The sequence below is a fragment of the Notamacropus eugenii genome, chromosome 5 (assembly GCF_028372415.1).
Source record: "Notamacropus eugenii isolate mMacEug1 chromosome 5, mMacEug1.pri_v2, whole genome shotgun sequence".
Lineage (NCBI taxonomy): Eukaryota > Metazoa > Chordata > Mammalia > Diprotodontia > Macropodidae > Notamacropus > Notamacropus eugenii.
This window is the reverse complement of record NC_092876.1, coordinates 126,339,835-126,362,757: the sequence shown is the minus strand read 5'-3', so window position 1 is coordinate 126,362,757 and position 22,923 is coordinate 126,339,835. Positions and strand designations below refer to the sequence as shown.

Here is a 22,923-nt window from a genome sequence, read left to right as displayed (position 1 = left end):
GCTAAAGGCTTAGGGTCTCGTAGATTCCAAGGATATTATGATCTAACTTCAGCATCTAGGTGAGTGGCAGAGTAGAAGGAGCACTGGACTTGGAGTCAAGAAGACCTATCTCAAATGTTTTCTAGCTGTGTGACGCTGGTCAAGCCACTTAGCCTCTGCCTGCCTCAGTTTCCTCATTTGTAAAATAAGGATAATAATAGCACCTACCACTCAGGATTTTTATGAAGATGAAATTAGATAATATTTATAAAGTGCTTTGTAAACCACATGTTGATGATAATGATGGGGCAGCTAGGTGGCACAGTGCATAGAGTTATGGCTCTACCGTCAGGAAGACTTATCTTCCTGATTTCAAATCTAGCTTCCAATACTTACTAGCTGTGTGACCCTGAGCAAGTCACTTAACCCTGTTTGCCTCGGTTTCCTCATCTGTAAAATGAGGTGGAAAAGTAAATGGAAAACCATTCCAGTATCTTTGCCAAGAAAATCCCAAATGGGGTTGCAGAGTCAGACATGACTGAAAATGACTGAACAATGAAGTATTATTATATTTATTATTAAAACCTCAGAGTTATCCTGCAAGAATTATTTTGAAAACCTGAGTGTGCTGTAGAAATGTAAGATTGTTCTCATTAGGATCCTTGGACTTCTGGCACTGACCCTGAGGGAAGGGGGAGAAATGTTTTTGTATGTGTGGAAAGTATTTTATAAACTCTAAAGCTGTAAGTGTGAGTTATTGCTCTAGATAACAATATGGAATTATTATTCACTTTGCAAAATAGGTGTGGGGGAAAGCCCACCATATGTGTTAGTTCTTCAGTTATATAAATGTCCAAGATGACAATTTAAAAATAATAATGATTAGCATTTATAGAGCACTTTCAGGTATCTACTTATAGATATTATCTCATTTGAGCCTCACAATAATCTCAGGAGGAAGGTGATCATCCCCATTTTACAGATGAGGAAAATAAGGCTGGTAGAGGTCAGATGAGTTGCCTAGGATCACATAGTAAGTGTCCGAAACAGAATTTGAACTCATCTCTGTTTCACTCCAAGTTCAGCACTGTATTGGCTCACCTACCTGCCTTTTTAATAATAAAAACAAAAGATGTACATTTGCAAATACATTTAAGAATTCTGACAAGATGGTCCATTATCATTATCATCACCCCAGTTTGAAAATTGCATCATCTATGCCTAAGACTTTGGGGAACTCACAGTCCAATGCCCAAGACTTCTTCAGGAACAAAAAACCTTCAAAGGTACATAATATAATGACAGATGGAGAATCAGGGGAGCAGCCACTTCCTCACCTAGGTCACTTGCTCCTCCTTCACTCTCACACATTTACACCTTCTCATCTCTAGTGCCAAATAGTTCTAGCAGTCCAGTATAATGGACCAGCTTTTAAAATTAAATACATTTTAATAACTCTTGTTTTTACTTTACCTGCATTTCCCAAAGAGCTGTCCCATCTACCAAAGAATCAAAAAAGGGGAGGGGATAAATTTAGCCAAAGTAATCAACAGATCCAAAAAGTTTGGCATTATAAGTAATGTACTACACCCATAGCCCCCATCGCTGCATAGGAGGAAGGGAACTACCTTCTCCTGTCTCTTCTTTGGGGCTAGGCTTGGTCACGTAATTGCCACTTGTTCAGTTTCATTTGTTTTGTGGCTTTCATTCTTCTCATTTGCATTATTGAAGTCATTATGTAAATTGTTTTCTTCACTTTCCAAAAGTTCTTGCCTGTCTTTCTGTTCTTCTCTGTATTCATCGTAGTCATCATTCCTTACACCACATTAAGAGTCCATTAGCAGCTTCCCAAGTGCTGGGATCTACTTTGTTTCTCCTTCTTTGCTGCCACCAAGAGTGCTGCTATAAATGTTTTGGTATAGTATATAAGACCTTTGTGTCTTTGACCTATTTGGAGTGTATATGTGTGTGTGTGTATGTATGTATGCATGCATGTATATATATGCATACATATATGTGTATATATACGTATATATACAAACACATACACCCCCCACATATATATACATACATATACATACATACACATATACACATATATATCTAGTAGTGAGATCTCTGGATCGAAGGGTATTGACATTTTAGCCATTTTCTTAGCATAATTCCAAATTGCTTTCCAAAGCTATTTTTTCCACAAGCTAACAACTGCACCACCACTACATTAGTGTTTCTGTCTTTCCACAGCCCCTCCAGCACTGACTCCCTCCATCTTTTGTGAAGTCAGCTTTTAAGGCATCAACAAAGGCACTTTGTTTTTCCTTGTCTTTATGTATTAGTTGTAGACAGCTCCAGGTTGGTAGATTTTGATTCAGTCCTTAGGGATATAACTGGAACACAGCTGCTGGCTTTCCATTTCGACAGCTTAGGTGGAAGTACTCTCACTGCCCTGCCTTCTTTACCTTGGAAACAACATTTGCTCCTTTCAAAGGATAACAAGATAACTAGGCTTTGTAGAACATCCTGGAATATTTCTTCTTTTCCTTTCAATAGTCTGAGGATCACAGAATCTCAAAATCAGAGACCCTTTAGTCTAACCCATACCTAACAAGAATCATACTTTACAAGGAGTGTTCAGTCTTCACTTGGAGATCTCAAGTGAAGGGGATTCCACTATGTCCTAAGGCAGCTTACTACACTCCGGATTTTTCTAATAATATTTTATTTTCGCCAATTACATGTAAAGACAATTTTTAACATTCATTTAAAAAAATTTTGAGTTCCAAATTTTCCTCTTTCAACTCCCCCCTTCCTAAGATGGTAAACAATTTGACATAGGGTTCATATGCACAGTCATGTAAAACATACTTCCACATTAGTCGTATTGTCAAAGAAGAAACAGACCAAAAAACCCACAAAAAATAAAGTGAAAATAGTATGCTTTAATCTGTATTCAGATTCCATCAGTTCTTTCTCTGGATGTGGGGAGCATTTTTGCTCATGGGTCTTTGGAATTATCTTGGATCATTATACTACTGAATATAGCTAAGTCATCATAGTTGATCATTGTACAATGTTGCTGTGACTATATACAATGTTCTTCTCACTTCACTTTTCATCAGTTCATGTAAATTATTTCATGTTTTTTTCTGAAAGCTGCTTGATTGTCATTTTGTATAGCACAAATACCATTATATTCATGTACTACATACATACTACAACCAGTCATTTCCCAAAGATGGGCATCCCTCAATTTCCAATTCTTTGCCACCACAAAAAGAGTCACTATAAATATTTTTGTACAAATAGATCCTTTTCCCGTTTCTTGGATATCTGTGGGACTTCAGATAGTTTTCAAATAAACTGCTATCTAATCTTATCTCTTGCCATCTTGTACTTGTGAAGTTGACTTTTTGAACCCAAGTTAGAAAATATACATTTGTCTTTGTTCAATTTCACCTTAATGAATTCGGTCCAATGTCCTAGCCTGTTGAGATCTTTTCAGAGGTGGTTATTGATTGTCCCTCTTGGTTTTGTGTCATCTGCAAACTTGATCATCCTTTGTGAAATAATTTATTAAGATGTTAAGCAATGCATTGACTAGCAAAGATCTGTTGAAGACTTCTTGCCAAATTGACATCATGCCATTAGTCCGTTAATGATTATTTTTTGGGCCTGACCATTCAGTTAGCTCCAGGTATGCTTGATTATATAATTATATAGCCCACATGTCGTTAGTGGTTTTTTTCTTACAAGAATACCATGGGGGACACTTTTTCAAATGTTTTGCTGAAATCTAGGTAAGCCATACCTACAGTATTTCCCTGGTCAGTCAACACACATTTCATAAGTGCCTGCTATGTGTCAGACACTGTGCTAGGCTCCAGGTATACAAGTACAAAGAATGAAACAATCTCTACTCACAGTGAGTTAATAGTCTAATGAGGGAGATAAGAAGTATATATTAAAATATATACAGCAAAATAAAAAGTAAAAAAAGTGAAAAGAGATATGAGGTAGGTGAATACAAGGTAGTGTGCCAAAAAGAAAATAAGATTAATTTGGGATGACCTATTATTTATTTAATTGGTGGTGGTGAAATCTAAGAAAATTATTTTTAATATTTCTCCTGGCTAAAAAGAAAATATGTGAAAGTCAACATGTGTCATGAGCTGTTCTTAATGAAGCCTTGCTGAATCTGTGGTCATAGCTTTCTCTTCTTAATACTCCCTTATTAAAGACAAGCTCATTGGCCCATAGTGTGCCAATCTCTTTCTTTTTTTGAAAATTGGGTAATCTGGTAGTAGTTTCCCCACAGTCTTTCAGTGATCATTGACAGGGGGCAATCACATCTGCCAGATCTTTCAATATACATGTATGTACTTCATATGATTCAGTGGCTTGAAATCACTCAAGAAAAGCTAGGTGCTCTTTTATTTTCTACTTACTTATTTTGAGTCTTAAAGTAAAGTAGACTCCAGAGAACCCTCAGGCCTCCAGCTACTATTTTCTGCTCTTGTTCTACTTCCAGTGGGTGAAGAATCTGGTTTCCTCAGCTTCTTGAAAGGAGACCTCATCATCCTGGACCATGACACTGGTGAGCACGTCATGAATTCTGGCTGGGCCAATGGAGTGAATGAGAGAACTAAGATACGAGGAGACTTCCCTACGGACTGTGTGTATGTAATGCCCACAGCCACGGCACCTTCTCGGGAAATTGTGGTAGGTAGTGGGTCAGGTTGGCAAAGTAAGGGACTCTGGGGAAAATGGCCCAGCTTGGGAAGTCTGGGCCCCTTGCTTTTGTTCATGTAGTTTTCTAGGGCTGTAATGTCTTCCCCCTCCCCAATCTCATAGAATCATGAGATTTCACTCTAGAAGAGATTTTACAAATCACCTTGTCTTACCCCTTCATGAAGGAGGAAATTGAAGCCCTAAAGAAATTCAGACACTCTCTTAAAGTCACAAAGTCAGGATTCCAGTCTTGGTCTTGGGGCTCCAAGTGCAATGCTCTTTATGCTGAAAGGGTATATAGTATAGTATAGTTAACTTCATGGCTCCTTGAAGCCTCCCCAGAACCCTCCAGCAGATAGATCTCTCTCCCTTCACTGATTTCAGAGCTCTTTGTTTGTACTTCTCTCAGGCAATTATTATGTTCTGTTATTTTGTTTTGAATACAGGCTGTTCTTCCCCTGCCAAAATCTGACTTGTACGAAATTCAAAGGTGCTGATTTAGTAAGAAAATTACAGTAAAAAATGATGCTAAAATGAAATTTATTTAGATTGAAATTTTTTTTAAAGATACCACTTTCACTAAAAATGCTCACGTCGTTATTTCTAGGAGCCATGATTTCTTCCATGTGTGTACTCCTCCCCCCAAAGAATATCTGCAGATCCCTGAACCACTCATCCCACCCATCAGCAAGCATTTATTTAGCACCTACTCTGTACCAGGCCTTGTGCTGCATGTACAACAGATGACAAGATCCCTGCTCATCGTGAGCTTAAACTCTAATTTGGGAGACAGCATGTATGCATATAAATTTGTGCAGAATAAATATACATAATGTATGTATATAACATAAACATATAAAAACGTAATTATTGTAAATGATGAAAATCAACTGTGATATATATGTGTGTGTGTGTGTGTGTGTGTGTGTATATGACCTGTGTGTGGATGGATAGATAGATAGACAGACAGACAGACAGACAGACAGATAGATAGATAGATAGATAGATAGATAGATAGATAGATAGAAATGTATTTATTGTTGATTCAGTAACACTGAACTCATGGCCCCCAGCACAACAAATCCATGCCAGAATGAAGCTTATCTCACACATGCATTTTCTCTGTAAGGAACATCGCAGCCTTATTTGGCTCAGCACTACGCCCGGGGGCCATTTAAATTGAGAAATCATCCACAAAAAGCGCAAAATTGTGGCAAATGTAGTTCTAAATAGACCACAAAAAGGACATGTTAACAATATGAAAGCTGAAAGAAGGCAGAGAACAGCTTTGTTCAATAACAGATAAGAACGTGTGTAGGTGACTCCAATTTTTCATCCACTCCACGCATGTCCACAAATGACCACAAAAACACTGATGAGTATTGATTTTAAGATTATAAAAAAATTTTAGTAAGCAGCTTCACAAATACTGAATTTGTAAATAATGAGGATTCACTCTTTAAATACGTATATATATATATATGTTGAGAGAGAGAAATACAACGTAGTTAGGAAGGGAAAACCTCAATTGTGGGGATCATGTTGCCTAGAGATTTTTAACCCTTTTTGTGCGTGTTAGACTCTTTGGTAGTCAGTCTGGTGAAGCCTATAACCCTTTCTCAGAATCATGTTTTTAAATACATAAAATAAAATATATCAGATTACAAAGGAAACTAATAATATTGAAATAATTCCAAGTTCATGGACCTCTGAAATCTATCCTTGGACCCCCTGGTAGATCTGTGGACCGTGGGATAAAGAACCACTGATGTAAATAGGGGTTTCTTGAAAGAAGAGAGGGACCGCATTGCTAGGATGGATGACGGCCAGTACAAAGACCTGGAGATGGGAAATGGAATGTCATGTGAAGGACATAGAGAAGACCAATTTGCCTGGATTGTGGAGTGGGAAAGAGAATAACGGCAAGAAAGACTAATGGCTAGTTTGGGGCCAAATTGTGAAAGATGAACTTCTATGGACCTCGATTTTCTCATCTGCAGATAGAGTGGAATTCAACTAGCTGGCCTCGGAGGTCTTTCAGCTCTAGATCTGGGATCCAGGGATTAATCTCCTGGGGTGCTCAAGAGTTTTTTTACTATGATCATGCTCTCTTTCCCTCTTCTTTACTTTCTATCTTTCTTGTCTTTTTTCTGTCCTTTCTCCCTTTCCCTCTTGCTCTCTTCCTCTTCTTCCTTCTCCTCCTCCTTCTTCTTTTTCTTCTTTTCCTTCTTCTTTTTTCTTTCTTCTTCTTCTCTTTCTTTTTTCTTCTTCTTTTCCTTTTTCTTATTTTACTTCTTCTCCTTTTCCTTCTTCTTTCTTCTCCTTCATTATTCTCTTCTCCTTTATTATTCTTCTCCTCCTTTTTCTTCTTCTCCTCTTCTTCTTTTTCTTCTCCTTCTTCTTTGTCATCTTCTCTCTTTCTCCCTCCCCCCACTCCACCTCCCTCAGGCTCATTCCCACATCATGGGGGGTCATTAAAGAAAGATTTTAGAGTAGATCACAGAAGATAGATAGTCAATAGGGTATATAGTCATTTGGTATAATGCCCAGTATAGTGGAAAGAGTCCTGCATAGGTTAGAGTAGTTTCGTGTGGATTAGAACTGATAAAGACTTTGGAGATCCAATTCCTTTATTTTACAGATGAAGACCTTGGATTCAGAGAGGTTAAGCAACTTGGCCAAGGTCATATGGGTCATAAGTAGTGGCAGAGTATAGATTAAAATCAGGTCCTGACTCCAGTGCCTGCAGGCTCTTTCCTCCTAAGTCAGAGGACCTGACTTTGTGACCATTAAGCACCCTTTCTCAGTTTCAGTTTCCTCCTCTGTAAAATGGAAAGAATACCCCTTATGCTGTTTCCCTCAAGGTTGTTGAGAGGCAAGTATTGGTCAGTCTTAAAGCCCTCGAGTGTCACAAGGGCCATCCCATGAAGCATACTCAGAACTGCCATTCCTAGTGCTGGGTAGCCATGTGAAAGCTTTGGAAGGTTTGCTTCCTGCCATCTGTGGCTCATTTCTACACTTTGGGATGATGAGGAGTCTTCTGTAGATCTAGAAGGGCTGATAACTAAGTGTACCAAAGAGGAAAACAATCCTTCTACCTCCCTCTCCCATTCTCGCTGTGAGTCAAGTCAGGGCTAAGTTGGGGAGGGAGAGGGTCAACTTCTCTTTCCAATTTTCATGTGCCCATGAGCACATGGCATGCAAAGCACATGTCCTGCCCCATCAAACCTGTGCTTTGGTGCTGCTTGTTCTGTATTTATTCTTTCCTGATCTCACACACATACCTCTCCTGAGATGGACATGTTTGGACCACTCCTCTGGTCAGTGGCAGTCCTCTTCAAGAGTGTTGGACTAGCTGTCAAGGACTCTTTCTTTGATGCTAGCCTTTGGTACCCACCTAGGACCTCTGGACTTCTTGAAATCATGAGGTCTCCTCCAACCCTGGATGTGCCCATCTTGAATCCATTCACCTAAGATCAGGTATATACAAGCACCTAAGACACAGCGCAAATCCAGACTCAAGCTTTCCTTGACAGGGTACATGCTTTTGGATGTCATGTGTCAGTGGTGAGTAGTGGAAGACCCAGGAGCAAAAGAGGAGGATAAGGGCCAGCTGGCCCTCCATCTATTTGAATCTCAAGAAGCAGGTCCCAACATCCTTGATGTGGGTTATAGCTGGAAAGGAAGAGAGAGGCAGAGGGGCAGATTGCTCCTTTTTGTTGATCTGCTGAATCATAAAATTTTCGGCATCCAGAAAGGAGAGCCTTTTTCCTCTCAAAGTGCAAATCTCTGAGAGATGGATACATGGACAGAAGAACCCCATCACCACCACCAAGCTTCCATGGGATTACCCAGAACCAGGAATGGTCATCCTGACCTGGATCTGTGGGATGGCCCTCACCATAGAGGAAATGGAGGCTTTGTCATCTTTTTTTCCTTTTTGAAGAAATCTCATCTTAAAGGTGTAGCCTAGATTTGGAATATTACTATATTTTATATTAAAATGACTTGTGTGCTCTTTGTGAGTCAGGCCATGTACAAGCATTTACTATGCTCCCGTAGTGTACATGGAGCTGTGCTAGGCTGTGGTGATACATATACAAAGATGAGGAAGTCCTTTCTCTAAAGAAGCTTACATTCTACTTCTAGACCTCCCCTACTAGACTAGGAATTCCCTTGGAGGTAGAAATGGTTCTTTGTTCCTTTGCTTTCCCTTCCCTCCCTCTGCAGTGCCTGGCTCAGGGCCTTGTTTCCTTGTCTAGGACTTGGTAGCCAGGTGATTTCCTCTAAGATGGTGCTCCCTCTGCCAAGGCAGGTCACAGTCCCTTCAGGCCTTTGTGCCCTGGATAAAATTAACTGGAGGCTCTTGGTTCCTTAGGCTTTAATCACAATGACCCCAGACCAGAGACAAGACATCATCCGCCTTTCCCAGTTGCATATGACAGAACCTGAAGTCCGAGTGAAGCCCTATACACTGGAGGAGTTCTCTTATGATTACTTCAGGTACTGGTCCCTAATCCCAAGCCTAGCAGCCATAGACCTTTCCCCTCACTAGGATTATGATCCCAGACCCTAGTTTTCCAACACCTCCTGGGTCAGCAATATGGGTACCCTTTAAAGATGCCACATATGTACACAGGGATGGTGGGATGGGTTGGATGGGAAATATGGGGTCAGAAGACCTGGATTCAGGAGAAGCTGGGTTTAAATTCTGTCTCATCTGTAAAATGGGGGTAGATAATAATAGCTCCTGTTTTCTGGTGTAGATGTGAGGATCAAAGGAAATAAGGAATGTAAACTGCTTTGAAAACCTCAAAACTCTCTGTAAATGTTGGTTCTTCTCGTTATTACCAGAATGATCTGTGTGGTACTCATTGTAGGAAGCTCCCAGGGCAGGGACTCCCTTTGCTTTCAGAGATCAGAAGCCCTGAGACCTGACCGAGAAATCCTAGTCCAAATGTCTCAGGCATCTGGAAGTTAAGTGATTTATCTTTTGTCCAGCATAGAAAATATCTGAGAACCGTTCAGCTTAGTGGCTTCTGGAGGTACTAGACAGGGAGAGAAGAGAAAGCATCTAAGAGACCTTTGCAGATTTCCCCCATGCTCCCTCTGCCCTGCCCTCCCCACTCTGCCCCCTTCACCAGTTCTGCTCAGCCTCAGAGGGATAAAGAACAGTGGCCTTGGTTATAACTGCCCCTTGTCTCCTGTGTTTGACACCCTCCTAGGCCCCCACCTAAGCACACTCTAAGCCGAGTCATGATCTCCAAGGCCCGAGGCAAGGACAAGCTATGGAGCCACACAAGAGAACCCCTGAAGCAGGCCCTCTTGAAGAAGATTCTGGGCAATGAGGAACTGTCCCAGGAGGCCTGCATGGCTTTCATTGATATCCTGCCCCAGGGGAAATGTGGGGGTGCTGAGGCATGGGAGCAGCTGTCCCTGAGCCCTAGCAGGGAGGGAGTACGGGGAGGGACTGGGGCATCACAAAGACATTCTGAAATGGGGGAAGAGGGAGGAACGGAACTGTCTAGGCTCAGGACAAGTTAGAGGGGAAAGTTCTGTGTCTCATGACTAAGCTCAACATAGTCTAAAAACTACTACCTGATCTATAGGGCAAATCAGTGTTAGGTCTGTGATAGACTGAGTTCACCCAGCAGGATGGGATAGTGGAAAGAACTCTGGACTGGGAGTCAGAGCACCAAAGTTCAAGCCTCAAGGCTGCCACTAACATGATCATTTGACCTAGGCAAATTTTTTTCCTGCCATGGTCTTCAGTTTTCCTCATTTGTAAAATGAAAGGTGGAGTGAAATGACTAATTGCTAAGGTCTCTTCCAGCTCTGATATTTTATGAATTACCAAGGGAGGAGTGAGGTCACATTTCCTCCTCTTCCATGGCAGAATCTTTTATCTATTCTGCCCAAGAATCATATGAAAGGCTTCTCTCTACCCAGGCCTGATTTCAACACCCAGTTCAGAGACTCAAGTTCATCACATGTGGGTTGAAGAGAGAAGAGTGGAAAGGAGAAAAGTAGGAAAGAGGAAGAAGAGAGGGAAAAAAGAGAGAAGAGTGAAAGAAAAGACCCAAGAAGACAGACACCCAAGACAATCAAGAGATTGAAAATAAAAATGCACAGGGAGAATGTAGGCAGAGTGTAAGAGATGGAGTTTGGGCACCTATGCCCATGATTAACTTCACCGATTTAACAAACATTCATAACTCTATGAAGTCTCTGATGTAGCATGCTAGGTCTGCCCTCAGGGAGCTTACAATCTTAGGATGACCTTCATTTTTAGAGTTAATCTTTGGTCATTGTTCTTGAAGAAAAGAAAAATGGGCACACATGAAAAGCATCAGACTACCCAAATGAAAATAGTAAGGCCATGTAGAATCACTGAAAAGGGAAAGAGAGAACAAGTCTCAATATAATAATGAAACAGGACTGCATTCTTTTAACACCATATGATGAGGAAGGCAATGTGGTAGAGAGTAAAGAGTGTTGGACTTGGAAGTCAGGAAAGACTGAGGTTCAAATCCAGCCTCCGGAAGGCCTGGATTCAAATCCTACCTCTCACACTTACTTTCTATGTGATCACAGGAAATTCACTTTAAACTCTTTGAACCTCAGTTTCATAATCTTCAAAATAGCATCTAATGAGATAATATATCTAAGTCACTTTCAAGCCTCAAGGTCTTGTCATTTGAAGCTCCCATTATTATTACCCTCATGATAACTCAGTCAGTTTGGCAGATGTCCATTTTAAGGATGATGAAACTGAGGGCCAGAGAAAGGACATGACTTACCCAAGGTCAAATGTAGGTTACTGACTAAGCCAGGATTCAAACACAATTCATAGGATCATAGAATTTAGAGCCAGGAAGGAGGGCATGTAGTCAGAACCCTTCATTCTATAAATGAGGAAACTGAGGCCCAGAGAACTTCAGTAACTCCTGACTCCAAGTCTAGACTCTTACCAGCTCTACTCACCCTCCTGAGTTTTCTTTCTAACTTAGTGGCCTCTAATTGAACATCCAGTCTCTAAGCCTCTGTTAGAAATCCCTTCCCTATGGTCCCTGGGTAGTTCTTAGTTGGCCCTTGGTTAGCGTTTCCTTGACAGGTGGTGTACCCATGCTCAAGTACATGGGTGATTACCCCTCCAAGAGGACCCGCTCTGTCAATGAGCTTACAGATCAGATCTTCGAAGGAGCACTGAAGGCTGAACCCCTGAAGGATGAGATCTATGTACAGATACTTAAGCAGCTCACCGACAACCATATCAGGTACGTAGCTAGTAGGATGGACCCAGTTGTTAGGCAGGGAAGCTAGCAGATGATAGGAGCCAAGACAGTTATCTGTCTCCACATGCCAAATTTCTACCCATCTCTCATGACTCAGATCAGATACTACCTCTTCCATTAAAAAAAGTAGATTTTTTCAACATTTATTCAGTGGCTACTATGGCAGTGCCTAGGAGACCATAGGTGTGTTGAAGGCAGGCACTATCACAATCACACCCCATGGGAGTCTGCCTGCCCAGCCTGTTTGTGAAGTTGGCCCTGATCCTATCTATGGATTACTAACATTTTCAGTGAATTGAAATATACCAGTAACCTAAACATTCACAGAATATCAGATCTCGAAGGAATCTTATCAGTCCTCTTATTTACTAGGCACAGAGAAATAAAGCAGATTGCCCAAGGTCACACAGTAGATGGATGACAACAGCAATTAGGGTTAGAATCCAAGTATTCTAATAGCCAGACCAATGCTCTTTTCCCTGTTCATGAATGGGCTGGAGTCATCCCTAGCTGCTGACCTTTGGAGAGATGATTGTTAAATTTTCAGTGTGAGCATTTATTTACGCTTCAGAAACCAGGGCTAGATTTATTGTTTTGTTGATTGTTCTAGGCTTAAGAAAGTGATGGAGAAAATGTTAATAATGCAGATTAAATTTTAAATAGTGTTTGGGCCTACTTTTTTTTTTCTAGAGAGTCAGTTGTTAAACATTTATTAGCACATTCCTTCCCCTGTTTCATAACTGCCTCAACTAGAATATAACTCACCATGATGACAGTTCCCTCCTTCCCTAAGCATGTTGTCATGTTATCAGGCTAGGGCTAGAGCTGATCCCACCCTCCTATTTCCACCATGATGGGGCATAGCAGGAGCTGCTGTGACATGTGACTTAGCTGGCATGTCCCTGGTGCCCAGGTACAGTGAGGAGCGAGGCTGGGAGCTGCTCTGGCTGTGCACAGGCCTCTTCCCACCAAGCAACATCCTGCTCCCCCACGTGCAAAGGTTCCTCCAATCCCGGAAGCACTGCCAGCTGTCCACGGACTGCATGCAGAGGCTCCAGAAGGCTCTCAGGTAAGGGCGGCTGGGGCAAATGCAGTGGGAATACAAGGGACAGACATAGGAGCATTAGATCATGGAATCTCAGAGGTATGTGGGAATTTCAGAAGGATCATAGGATAATAGAGTTTAGAACTGGAAGCATCCTTAGATAATAGATCCACCCCATTTCATGGATTTTATTTAAGTAGTAACAATGTCTTTTCCTTCCTATTTCCCACATACACCCCTGGGACTTAGGGCTCTGATAGATGAGCTTCTGCCTTACCTTGTCAGGATTCAAGCCTCCCTGACACTCCTTGGTCACCTCTGGACCTTGTCACATCACCTTTCACTCTCTCCTCCTCCCCCTTATGCACTGTCTTTTCCCTAGTAGAAGGTAAGCCTTTTGAGGGCAGGCGTTCTCTTACGTTTTAGTATCTCCAGCACTTAGTACAGTTGCTGGCCTATGATGAGTGCTTAACAAATGGTTATGTGTATATATATATATGTGTGTGTGTGTGTGTGTGTGTGTGTGTGTGTGTGTGTGTGTGTGTATATCTTCATGCACAAATATACACACACATATATATGGATATGAACATGCACATATTTTTTGTTATGTAGTCATTTTGATGGTGTCCCCAAATCTTCATAATACCGTTTGGGGTTTTCTTGGCAAAGATACTGGAGTGGTTCACCATTTCCTTCTCCAGCTCATTTTCCAGATGAGGAAACTGAGGCAAACAGATCACACAGTTAGTGAGTGTTGGAGGTCCAATTTGAAGTCTTTCTGACACCAGGTCCAACACCCTATCCACTATTCCGCCAATAATACCTAGATGTTTCCATATTGTCTTCCCCATTAGAATGTGAGCTTCTTGAAGGCAGGCATCATGTTGGGGTTTTAGCACAATGTTTAGCACAGTGCCCGGTACACAGTTAGTGCTTAGTAAGCGCTTCTTCTTGTTGATGTGTTTCACATCTCCCCTGCTAGACGGTAACCTTCATGGGGCTAGGACTGTATTTGCATTAATATAATGTTGTGAGGAATGAAGAAATAGTAAAGAATCAAGGGGCTTCCTGAGCATCTTGGGCATCTCTGTAGTTCTGATGGACTGTAGTACTGGATGCAGGCCCCTGGGTCTTCTTTACTCAGCCTGTACAATGAATGAAGTACTTTGCCTTTCAGGAACGGCTCTCGGAAGTATCCTCCCCATTTGGTGGAGGTGGAGGCCATTCAGCACAAAACCACCCAGATTTTCCACAAAGTCTACTTTCCTGATGACACTGATGAGGTAAGCTAGGTGTGGCTTATTCATTCTCCGTCTAGGGTTAGACCAGGGCTTAACTCATGTTAGACCATGGGAGACAGCAGGACAAAGAAACTCCAGGATGACTGTCATGGGACTTAGAACTGTAAGGGACCTTAAATATCACCCTGTCCAGCTTTTTCTTTTTTACAAAGGAGGGAAAAGAAGGGAAGTGACTTGCTTAAGGTTACACAGGTAGTATTAGGTCATCAGGATTTGGATCCAATTCTTTTGACTCCAAACCCATTCTTCTCGCCATTACTTGATTAGATTCTATAGCCAGCTTTTAAATGACCATACTCTTTGTTCTCTAGCTTTGTGGGAATCATACTAGGAATTCTACTAATTCTGTTTTTTTTCAGGAACTATGTGAATAGATTCCCTGCCTTTTCCTTATCACTCTTTCCTCTGTGGCCACAGCCTTCAAGGCCAGGTAGACTTCCTTATCAATCACTCTCTCAATGCTACTTCATTAAGGTTATATTCCTCACTCTAGTCACTTCCAAGTCCCATGGCTGGCATTCCTGACAACACCCACCCCCCTTCTTACTATTAATGTGTTGGCCAAGTCAACCACAAGTTAACTGCTTAGAAGTCAGCTCCTCAAAGAACACAGGGCCATGGAAGAGTTAGAAGGGACCTCAGAGGGCATCTAGGTGAACCCCTACCTAAGCAGGAACCTCTTCTGTAGCATCCCTGTCAAATAGCCAACCAGCCTTTGCTTAAATACCTCCAGTGCAAGCAACTCACTACTTCTCATGGAAGCCCATTCTACACTGGAAAAACTCTAATTATCCTTAGATAATTCTCTAATTATCCTTTCGGTCTTTTGCTCATTCCAGTACCCTATTAAGCCTGTCAGGTAACTCTTACATCATGAACTCGTGCTGTGGCCTCATGGGGCAAGACAGAATCTTAATGACTGACTGGCATACTGAAAAACAAGTATTTATTAAATCTCGACTGCAGTCAAGGCCTTGTGCTCAGCACTAGGGAAACAAAAAAGACAAATGGCATGACCCCTGCCCTCAAGGAGCTTCTGTTCTAATAGAGGGAACTGGCCAGTTGCACAAATGAGCATTATACGGGGTAAAGAATGCTAAAATGCCTAGGGAAGGCCAACCATGGAGGCTCAAAAGGTTTTGGGAGGATTTAGATTTTTAGAGTTGAGGAAACTTAGAGCTTATATAATCCAGAATTATGTAGTGGAAAGAGTCAAGACTCAGAGGACCTGGAAGAAGTCCTACGTCTGACTGCCTTTGTGACTTTGGATGAGTCCCTTAACCCACTAGGCCTCAGGTTCATCATCTATAAAATGAGGGAGTTGAACTCATTGGCCTCTGAAGTACCTTCCAGCTCTAGAGCTATGATCCTCATGTTACAGAAGAGGAAACTGAGGCTAAGAGAGGAAAAGTTCAAGGTCACGCAGATGATAGGAGAGCTGGGATTTGAATCCCAGGTTTTCTGATTAATGAACTCCAGCTCAGTTGTCTTTTTACTATACTTCATTACCTGCACTTTAGCCTTGGGAAATCAGGGGAGTCTCCACGAAGAGAGGGCACCTGATTTGGGTCTTGAAGGAGATAAAGAGGTGGAGATGGCATGGAGGTGGGCCTTTGGACAAAGACATGGAGGTGAGAGAGGACAGAAAGAGGACAATGGTGGTTGTGAGGAGGAGAGCAGTTAGACCACAGCTAGGAGAGACCTCCTAGGCCAAAGCAAACAGGGCAGAATTGTCTGAAGTATAAAGGAAGAAAACATTCCCCAACCTTCTTACAACAAATGTGGCAAAAATAAGTAGGAAGATACGAGAGGGCTACACTTCCCTGAAGAAGTGGTAATGGGGTGCAGGTTTCCAGGAGGAAAGAGCTGGGGATTGAGTGAACCCTGTTGAAAGAGAGTTCTGAGAACATCCACTTTTTTCCCTCCACACAGGCCTTCGAGGTAGAATCCAGCACCAAGGCCAAGGACTTCTGTCAGAGCATCTCTACCAGGCTACTTCTGAAGGCCTCAGATGGATTCAGTCTCTTCGTTAAAATTTCTGACAAGGTGAGTCAGTCACTCAATCAATCAGTCAGTAAGGGTAGCTTGGAGCTGTGGAATATATTAGATTAAGTATTGGTGGGAAGGTGGGAGAAGGGGGTGAGAGATTTCAAACTGGTGGAATAGCTGATAATTCAATTAGGGAGAAAAACTAGAGCTCTTTCTATCTCTTATATATCCCTGACCTGACTGTGGGAAGATAGAAACACTAATACATTGTTGGTGGAGCTGTGATTTGGTCCACTCATTCTGGAAAACAGTTCAGAATCATATCTGGACAATCTCTAAACTGCTTCTACCCTCTGACAGCAATGCCAATACTGAGCAAATATATACTCCAAGGAGAAAGATCCTCCTAAAAAGCTTGCATCATAGATGGACGTATATGTACAATCCTTGTATATGTGTATGTATACGTATGTACATACACATACATACACATAGATCTATATGGGCAGTGAGTATATATGTACAAAATCTTCCTAGCAAGACCAGCTGTTTGCTTTGTGTAGACTATCCACGCCCAGACTTTTTCATCTCTCTACCTTTGCTTATATTCTCTATGTCTAGAATGTCTGTACCTCCCACTCTACCTTTCTACCATCTGTTGGAATTCCAACCCCACCCTTCAAGGTTCAGCTTAAGTTGTCACAGAAAATTGAATCTAAGAACCATCTATTAACCATGTGCAGATCACTGGTCTTGGTGATGGGGGGGATGCAAAGAAGGATCTTAAAGATGGGGGACAAAATTAATAAAATTAAAATCAATCAGTAAGTACAAGAGTGCCTATGCAAAGGTTGTGAGAGATCCCATAAAGGAAGGGTTGCTTCTACTTAGGGATGATCAGGGAAGGCTTCATGGAAGAGGAGCTACCTAAGCTGGGCCTGGAAGGAAGGAAGAAATTCCAGTTCAACATTTAAGTGCCTGCTGTGTGCTAGATATTATGCTGGGGATACAGAGGCAATGAAGCCATCCCTGCCCTCCAGGGGCCTACTTTCTACTATTCTAATTGGGGGAGAAGGCTGGGGAAGGGGGAAGGATTCATTCTAGGCATAGGAGAAGGCCTGAGAAAGGGAAGCGTGAGACTGAGAGATGGGGAGTAGCCTTCCATAAGCTCCTACCCCAGCACCACCAAATTCTGCCCCAGCCCAAAGTAATCTGTCCATTCTGGGACTTTGCTTGGACTTACATAGTCTATGTACATTGGATATTATATGTATATAAGCACAAATATGTACAATATTGCACAGAATCATATTTTAGGGTAAAAAGACCCAGGGCTCGAAAGTTTTGGTACAAGTCAGCAAAACATTTTATTGACGTTATAAACCATTGAAAGGAGAAGTGACATTTGACTCATGGAATCAATCTCTGTAGGCCAAATGGTTTCTGCTTATAAATAGCTTCCATCATATATGTTATCTATATGTACAGTCCTTTTATGTGGGCACACATGTACACGTACATGCAGACCTATATTGCAATGACTATATATGTACATGTGGTATGCATACATATGTATATTCAAACATGTACATAGTTCTTTGAGAACTATGTACCCTGTTGCTCTCTCTACAGAACATTGCTGATGGGATCCTAATAGAGCTGCCCCCAGCCCCAGTAATCTAACTCCATTACAGGTCCATTGTACCTACCTAGCCCTTCCCCCGACCAATGTCCTAACATCTTCATATATGCCTCACCGCTCACTAAAGCAACAGATGTGTGGCTGAACTCTGAATTCCCATAGAAACAGCAGGTGCATCCATGTGATGGGAAGCCAGTCACTGTCTCTACCTAGCTATTGCACCCACACCCATTCCCCATATTTGAACAGGTGCGTTCTTTTGTTCAATCACAATCACATCACCCGTCTAGCCCAAGACAGGACCACAATACCTGACTATCTGTCTTAACCAGAGATGACCACAATAGCTAGCCAACTGGAGGGCAGCATGGCCAGAATGTTTAACCACTGAGCCATAGAAGGGTCCTCTAGCAAACTCCTCCTGTCTTTTTAATATTAATCATATTCTTATATTCTCTGTAGATGTCTGTAATTAGTTATTGTGCCTTTATCCTATAAAAACCCCTCTTGCTTTGTCTGAAGTTGCTGGTTCCTCTTGGAACTTAGCCCACTTGATGAGAGGCATCGATCTCAAAATGCCTATAGTTGGATTAGAGGTGGTCTGACTCTGAATTCTTTGAGATGGTTCCACCACAACACATCACGAAACCCCAACAGCTTTTGGTGTCCCAGAGTTTAAACCTCAACGTTGCTACTTTCAACTTAACAATAGTTTATAAGCTAACTAACTTCTCTCCATTTAATGCCTACATTTATATACATCTAAGTATGTATAGTAGGAGGAATGACGGAAGCCTTAATCTGGGAAACTGGGATTTGTAGGACAGTTAGAAATTAAATGAATAGACCTTGGAAGAGAAGAGACTCCAGGCAATGTTGTGAGCAAAGGCATGGAGGCAAGAAAGGCAAGGATAGTTTTGGGGGTGGTAAGGAGGCCACTTTGTTGAAAGTTCAGGGTATACCAAGAGGATTAATGAGTGGGACATAAAGCTGGAAAGGATGGTGGGTGCCAGATTGTAGAAAGCCTTGGATCCCAAGCTAAAGAATTTGGACTTCCTCCTTTAGGTATTGGGGAGCTGCTGGGGGAGGGGGACTTTTGAGCAGAGGAGTGATATGATCAGAGCTGGGAACTAGAGTGTTATTCTGGGGACATATGTGGTAGGGACATGGAGGGGGAGAGAGAAGATAATTGCAATATCCCAGGTAAAAGGCTTGCTACACTGTTCTCTTTTTTATTTTTTCATTGTGATTTGTTTAGTAACTTTAAATTTAAAATTTAGTTTTAAACAAAGTTTGGAATTGTCTTTAAAAAAAAAAAAAGAGGTAATTTGGGTTTGAACTTGGACAGCAGCAAGAAGTTGAAAACAGTCCCTTTGCCCTAAACAGAGATGTTTTTCTCCAGGTCATCAGTGTCCCTGAGGGTGATTTCTTCTTTGACTTCGTCCGACACTTGACAGACTGGATAAAAAAAGCAAGACCTATGAAAGATGGTAACAATCTGAGAATGTTTTAGAACTGAGGGACCTTAAAGGCTCTGATCCAACTTTCTCATCACCAGAGAAGGCAACTGAGGTCCAGAGAAGGGACCTTGGCTTGCCCAAGGTGACATATTCTAAGAACTTGACTGTCAAGGGCTAAACACCTACAATGGTCAACCTAGGGAATCTGGTGGCTTTATGCCTTATAAGATCTTCCTAAAAGTAACCCACAACTACTTGTCCTAGAGTCCTTAAACAGTCACCTTCCTGACACTGGTGTTGAGGAGGCTAGATAAATCGATCTCTCCTGGGCCCTTCCCTGATTCTTTAATTTGCTATCCTTCAATGGGGGCCAAGACCTTGTCTTACTTAATCTTGGTATCTCCTAGGGAATTCTGCACTTAGTAAGCTTTTTTAAAAAATTAAATGTGTTTTGAATTGAACTAAGAACCTTCGGTGATTCCCTATGATATGCCTATACTGTGACCTCATTGTTATGGGCATCCTTCCATGGATAGAGATCACCATGCATCCATGCCTTCTCATTCCATCCATCCCAGTCTTCCCATAACTGCCCCATAGGCAGAAAAATGTGTTGAAGGTCTTTTCCTAGGGTACTGGGCGCCAGGGTGACCCTCAGGGCTAGCCTTTGCAAAAATTATCCCTTTGCTCTCACCACATGACTGGCCCACCTTCCCTTCTGAGCTTCCATTTCCTGCATCATAGATTTGTACATCATTTCTTGCACACAAGACTTCAGTGGCAATGTGTTCCCTCTATTTAGAACCATGTTTCTTTCCGTTCCTCTTTGGATCACTGGCAATTTAGATTCTGCATTTATTACGGTTGCTATCAATTACTCCCTTACACAAAACCTAATTGTTTCACCACCAAAAGTCTTCCATTGATAATGATTTATACAAATCTACATTTTTACAAATGTAAAATTTCCCAAAAGTAATTTATCCTGCTGCCTTCTTCTTATTCAATTCTGGCCCCAGATCATTGTCCAATCTGGCAGATATACAGACAGACAGACATGCACACATACACACACATATATATCTATACATGTATACAAGTATATACTATATGTGTGGCTACATATAAAATACAATTAATATACATTACATTATGTATAATATTATGTATGTATTGCCAAGGAGACAACTATGTTCAATATAGAACATATAAAATTATTGTATTAATTAAATTATATATAATTATAATATATGTGTAATGTATAATTATATATCTACTACTTAGGAGACAACTACATTCTATATATAATAAAATATAATTATTATATTACTTCATTACATATAATTATATATGTATTGCCTGGGAAACAACTCCCAGTTAAGAAATCTCCTTCTACTAATATAAGCTGGCCTCTTCTTTGCAATTTATAGTCTTAGGGAATTATGTGTGTATATGTATGTATGTATGTATGTATGTGTATGCACACACATGCATATGTACATGCACTTAGAGTTAGGGATAAGTTAGGACAGGTGATCTTATTGGTATAGATAACTCTCAGGCAAAGAAACTTCTATTAATTAAGCTTCTCCACAGTTTATAGCCTTAGGGAGTTGCCTAGAACACAGAGAGATTGTGCCTTACTTGTCCAGAGTCACACAGGCAATGACCTTGAACTGTGACCTTCTCCTCAAATTGAAGAGTGTGAGAATTGAAAGGGACCATAAAGAAATTCTTTATGCTGTAGATTCCTTTTCTGTAAAGTGAGGGGAAATGATTAGCTCCAAATCTTATGATTTTATGATCTATCATTCATCTGTGTCTGCCCCACCCCCAACCATTTTTACAGATGATAAGACTGAGCTCCAGAGTAGGGAAGTCACTTGTGGTCACATATAAAATTGGGGCAGATCTGGATTTGAGCCCAACTCCTCGGACGCCTAGACTTTCTGCCACTTCTATCTCCTAACACATGCCTGTTCTGCTTAGAGTCCTATCCTGGAGTCTCTTCACTAAAGTCTCTGGTATAAGGTGCAGAACCATTTCAACAATTTTAAATAACTTTTCAGAGATTTTCCATATATATATTATATATATATACATACACACACATACACATGTGTATATATACACACATATGTATATATACACATATATGCAAAAGACACAGTCCCTGACCTGATGTGGCTCACAGTCTAGTAGGGAATAAAACATAAACAGGTAAGTGTAACATTTCAGTGTTACCTGATATATGCATTAGAGAGATGATTAAAAAGTGCATGAGGTTCTAAAGGGATGAATTCTTAGCAGTTGGGCAAATCAGGGAAGGCTTTCTGGAAGATGAGGCTTTTGAATAGGATTTAAAAGATAAATGTGGAAGAACTCACCAGGTAGAGGGGAGAGGGCAAGAGAAGGTATTCCAGGCCCCATCTCCCCCCAGATTATTGTAATAACTTCCTAATTTCCCCAAGTCTTCCTCCACTCCAGTCTATCCATCCACCATTCCTGGAATACATTCCATCCTTACCTCTACCTCATAGAGTCTCTCTCTTCCTTTAAGATGCAGCTCAAGCACCATCTTCTGTATCAAGTCTTTCCATGTTCTCCCCAAAGCTAGTGCCCTGCCTCCCAATCTACTTCATATTTGATTATTTTCCATATATTTATGTTTACTCACTTTATACATATGCTGTACATATTTATACAGGTACTTGTTGTCTCTTCCATTAGAACACAATCCTCTTGAAGGGAGAGATTGTTTCATTCCCTGTATTTGTATCTCTGGTGCTCCAGCACTACCAGGAACATAAAGGGATGCTTAATAAATGCTTATTGATTGATTGACTGACTGATGAATTGGTTGATGGTGGACAACAGTAGAAGTCAAGGCTGACAGTGTTCAATGGCCCTCAAAACTCATAGGTTTCATTTCTATGGTCGCCCAAGCTGACAACAGGCCTGTCTTTGCAGGGATTGTGCCTTCTCTTACCTACCAAGTGTTCTTCATGAAGAAGCTATGGACCAATACGATTCCTGGGAAGGACCCAATGGCAGACTCTATTTTCCATTATTATCAGGTGACCATGGGGCATTCTCCTTGGATTGATCAATGCTGTGGAAAGATAGGAGCAGCTTCTCTTTCTTCCTAACTTTAGAGAAATTCTGGCACCTAAGGGCTGCTCAGTGATCACACCTCTAAGGAGGCTTTTGCTTTCCAGAAAGGAATCCAGCACTTAGCATATAGTAGGCATTTAATAAACATTTATTAATCAATTGATATGAAAACTGGTCTGTAAGGCCACCCCCCACACACACCTCTTCCCCTCCACCTAACTCCCCCACCCCCACTTCCTCCAGTGAGCCTTCCCTTCTAGATGCAGAACACTATCATTGGATATGGATTGTTGGGCCCATTTTACAGATAAAGAACCTGAGCCTCCAAGAGGTAGAATGAGGGACAACTGCAGTACTGTCCAAATGG

General features: G+C 41.3%; 1 protein-coding gene across 2 annotated transcripts in view; it reads left to right on the top strand.

The window, feature by feature from the left end:
- MYO7A (myosin VIIA) overlaps window positions 1–22,923 on the top strand; it is a 182,542-nt gene that overhangs the window by 145,977 nt on the left and 13,642 nt on the right. For both annotated transcript variants that reach the window (XM_072610771.1, XM_072610770.1), the window contains 9 exons: window positions 4,508–4,698; window positions 9,086–9,210; window positions 9,933–10,090; window positions 11,831–11,984; window positions 12,916–13,071; window positions 14,228–14,333; window positions 16,284–16,397; window positions 19,385–19,472; window positions 22,413–22,519. In XM_072610771.1, coding sequence (XP_072466872.1) covers window positions 4,508–4,698; window positions 9,086–9,210; window positions 9,933–10,090; window positions 11,831–11,984; window positions 12,916–13,071; window positions 14,228–14,333; window positions 16,284–16,397; window positions 19,385–19,472; window positions 22,413–22,519 — 1,199 coding nt within the window. The remainder of the gene's footprint in view (window positions 1–4,507; window positions 4,699–9,085; window positions 9,211–9,932; window positions 10,091–11,830; window positions 11,985–12,915; window positions 13,072–14,227; window positions 14,334–16,283; window positions 16,398–19,384; window positions 19,473–22,412; window positions 22,520–22,923) is intronic.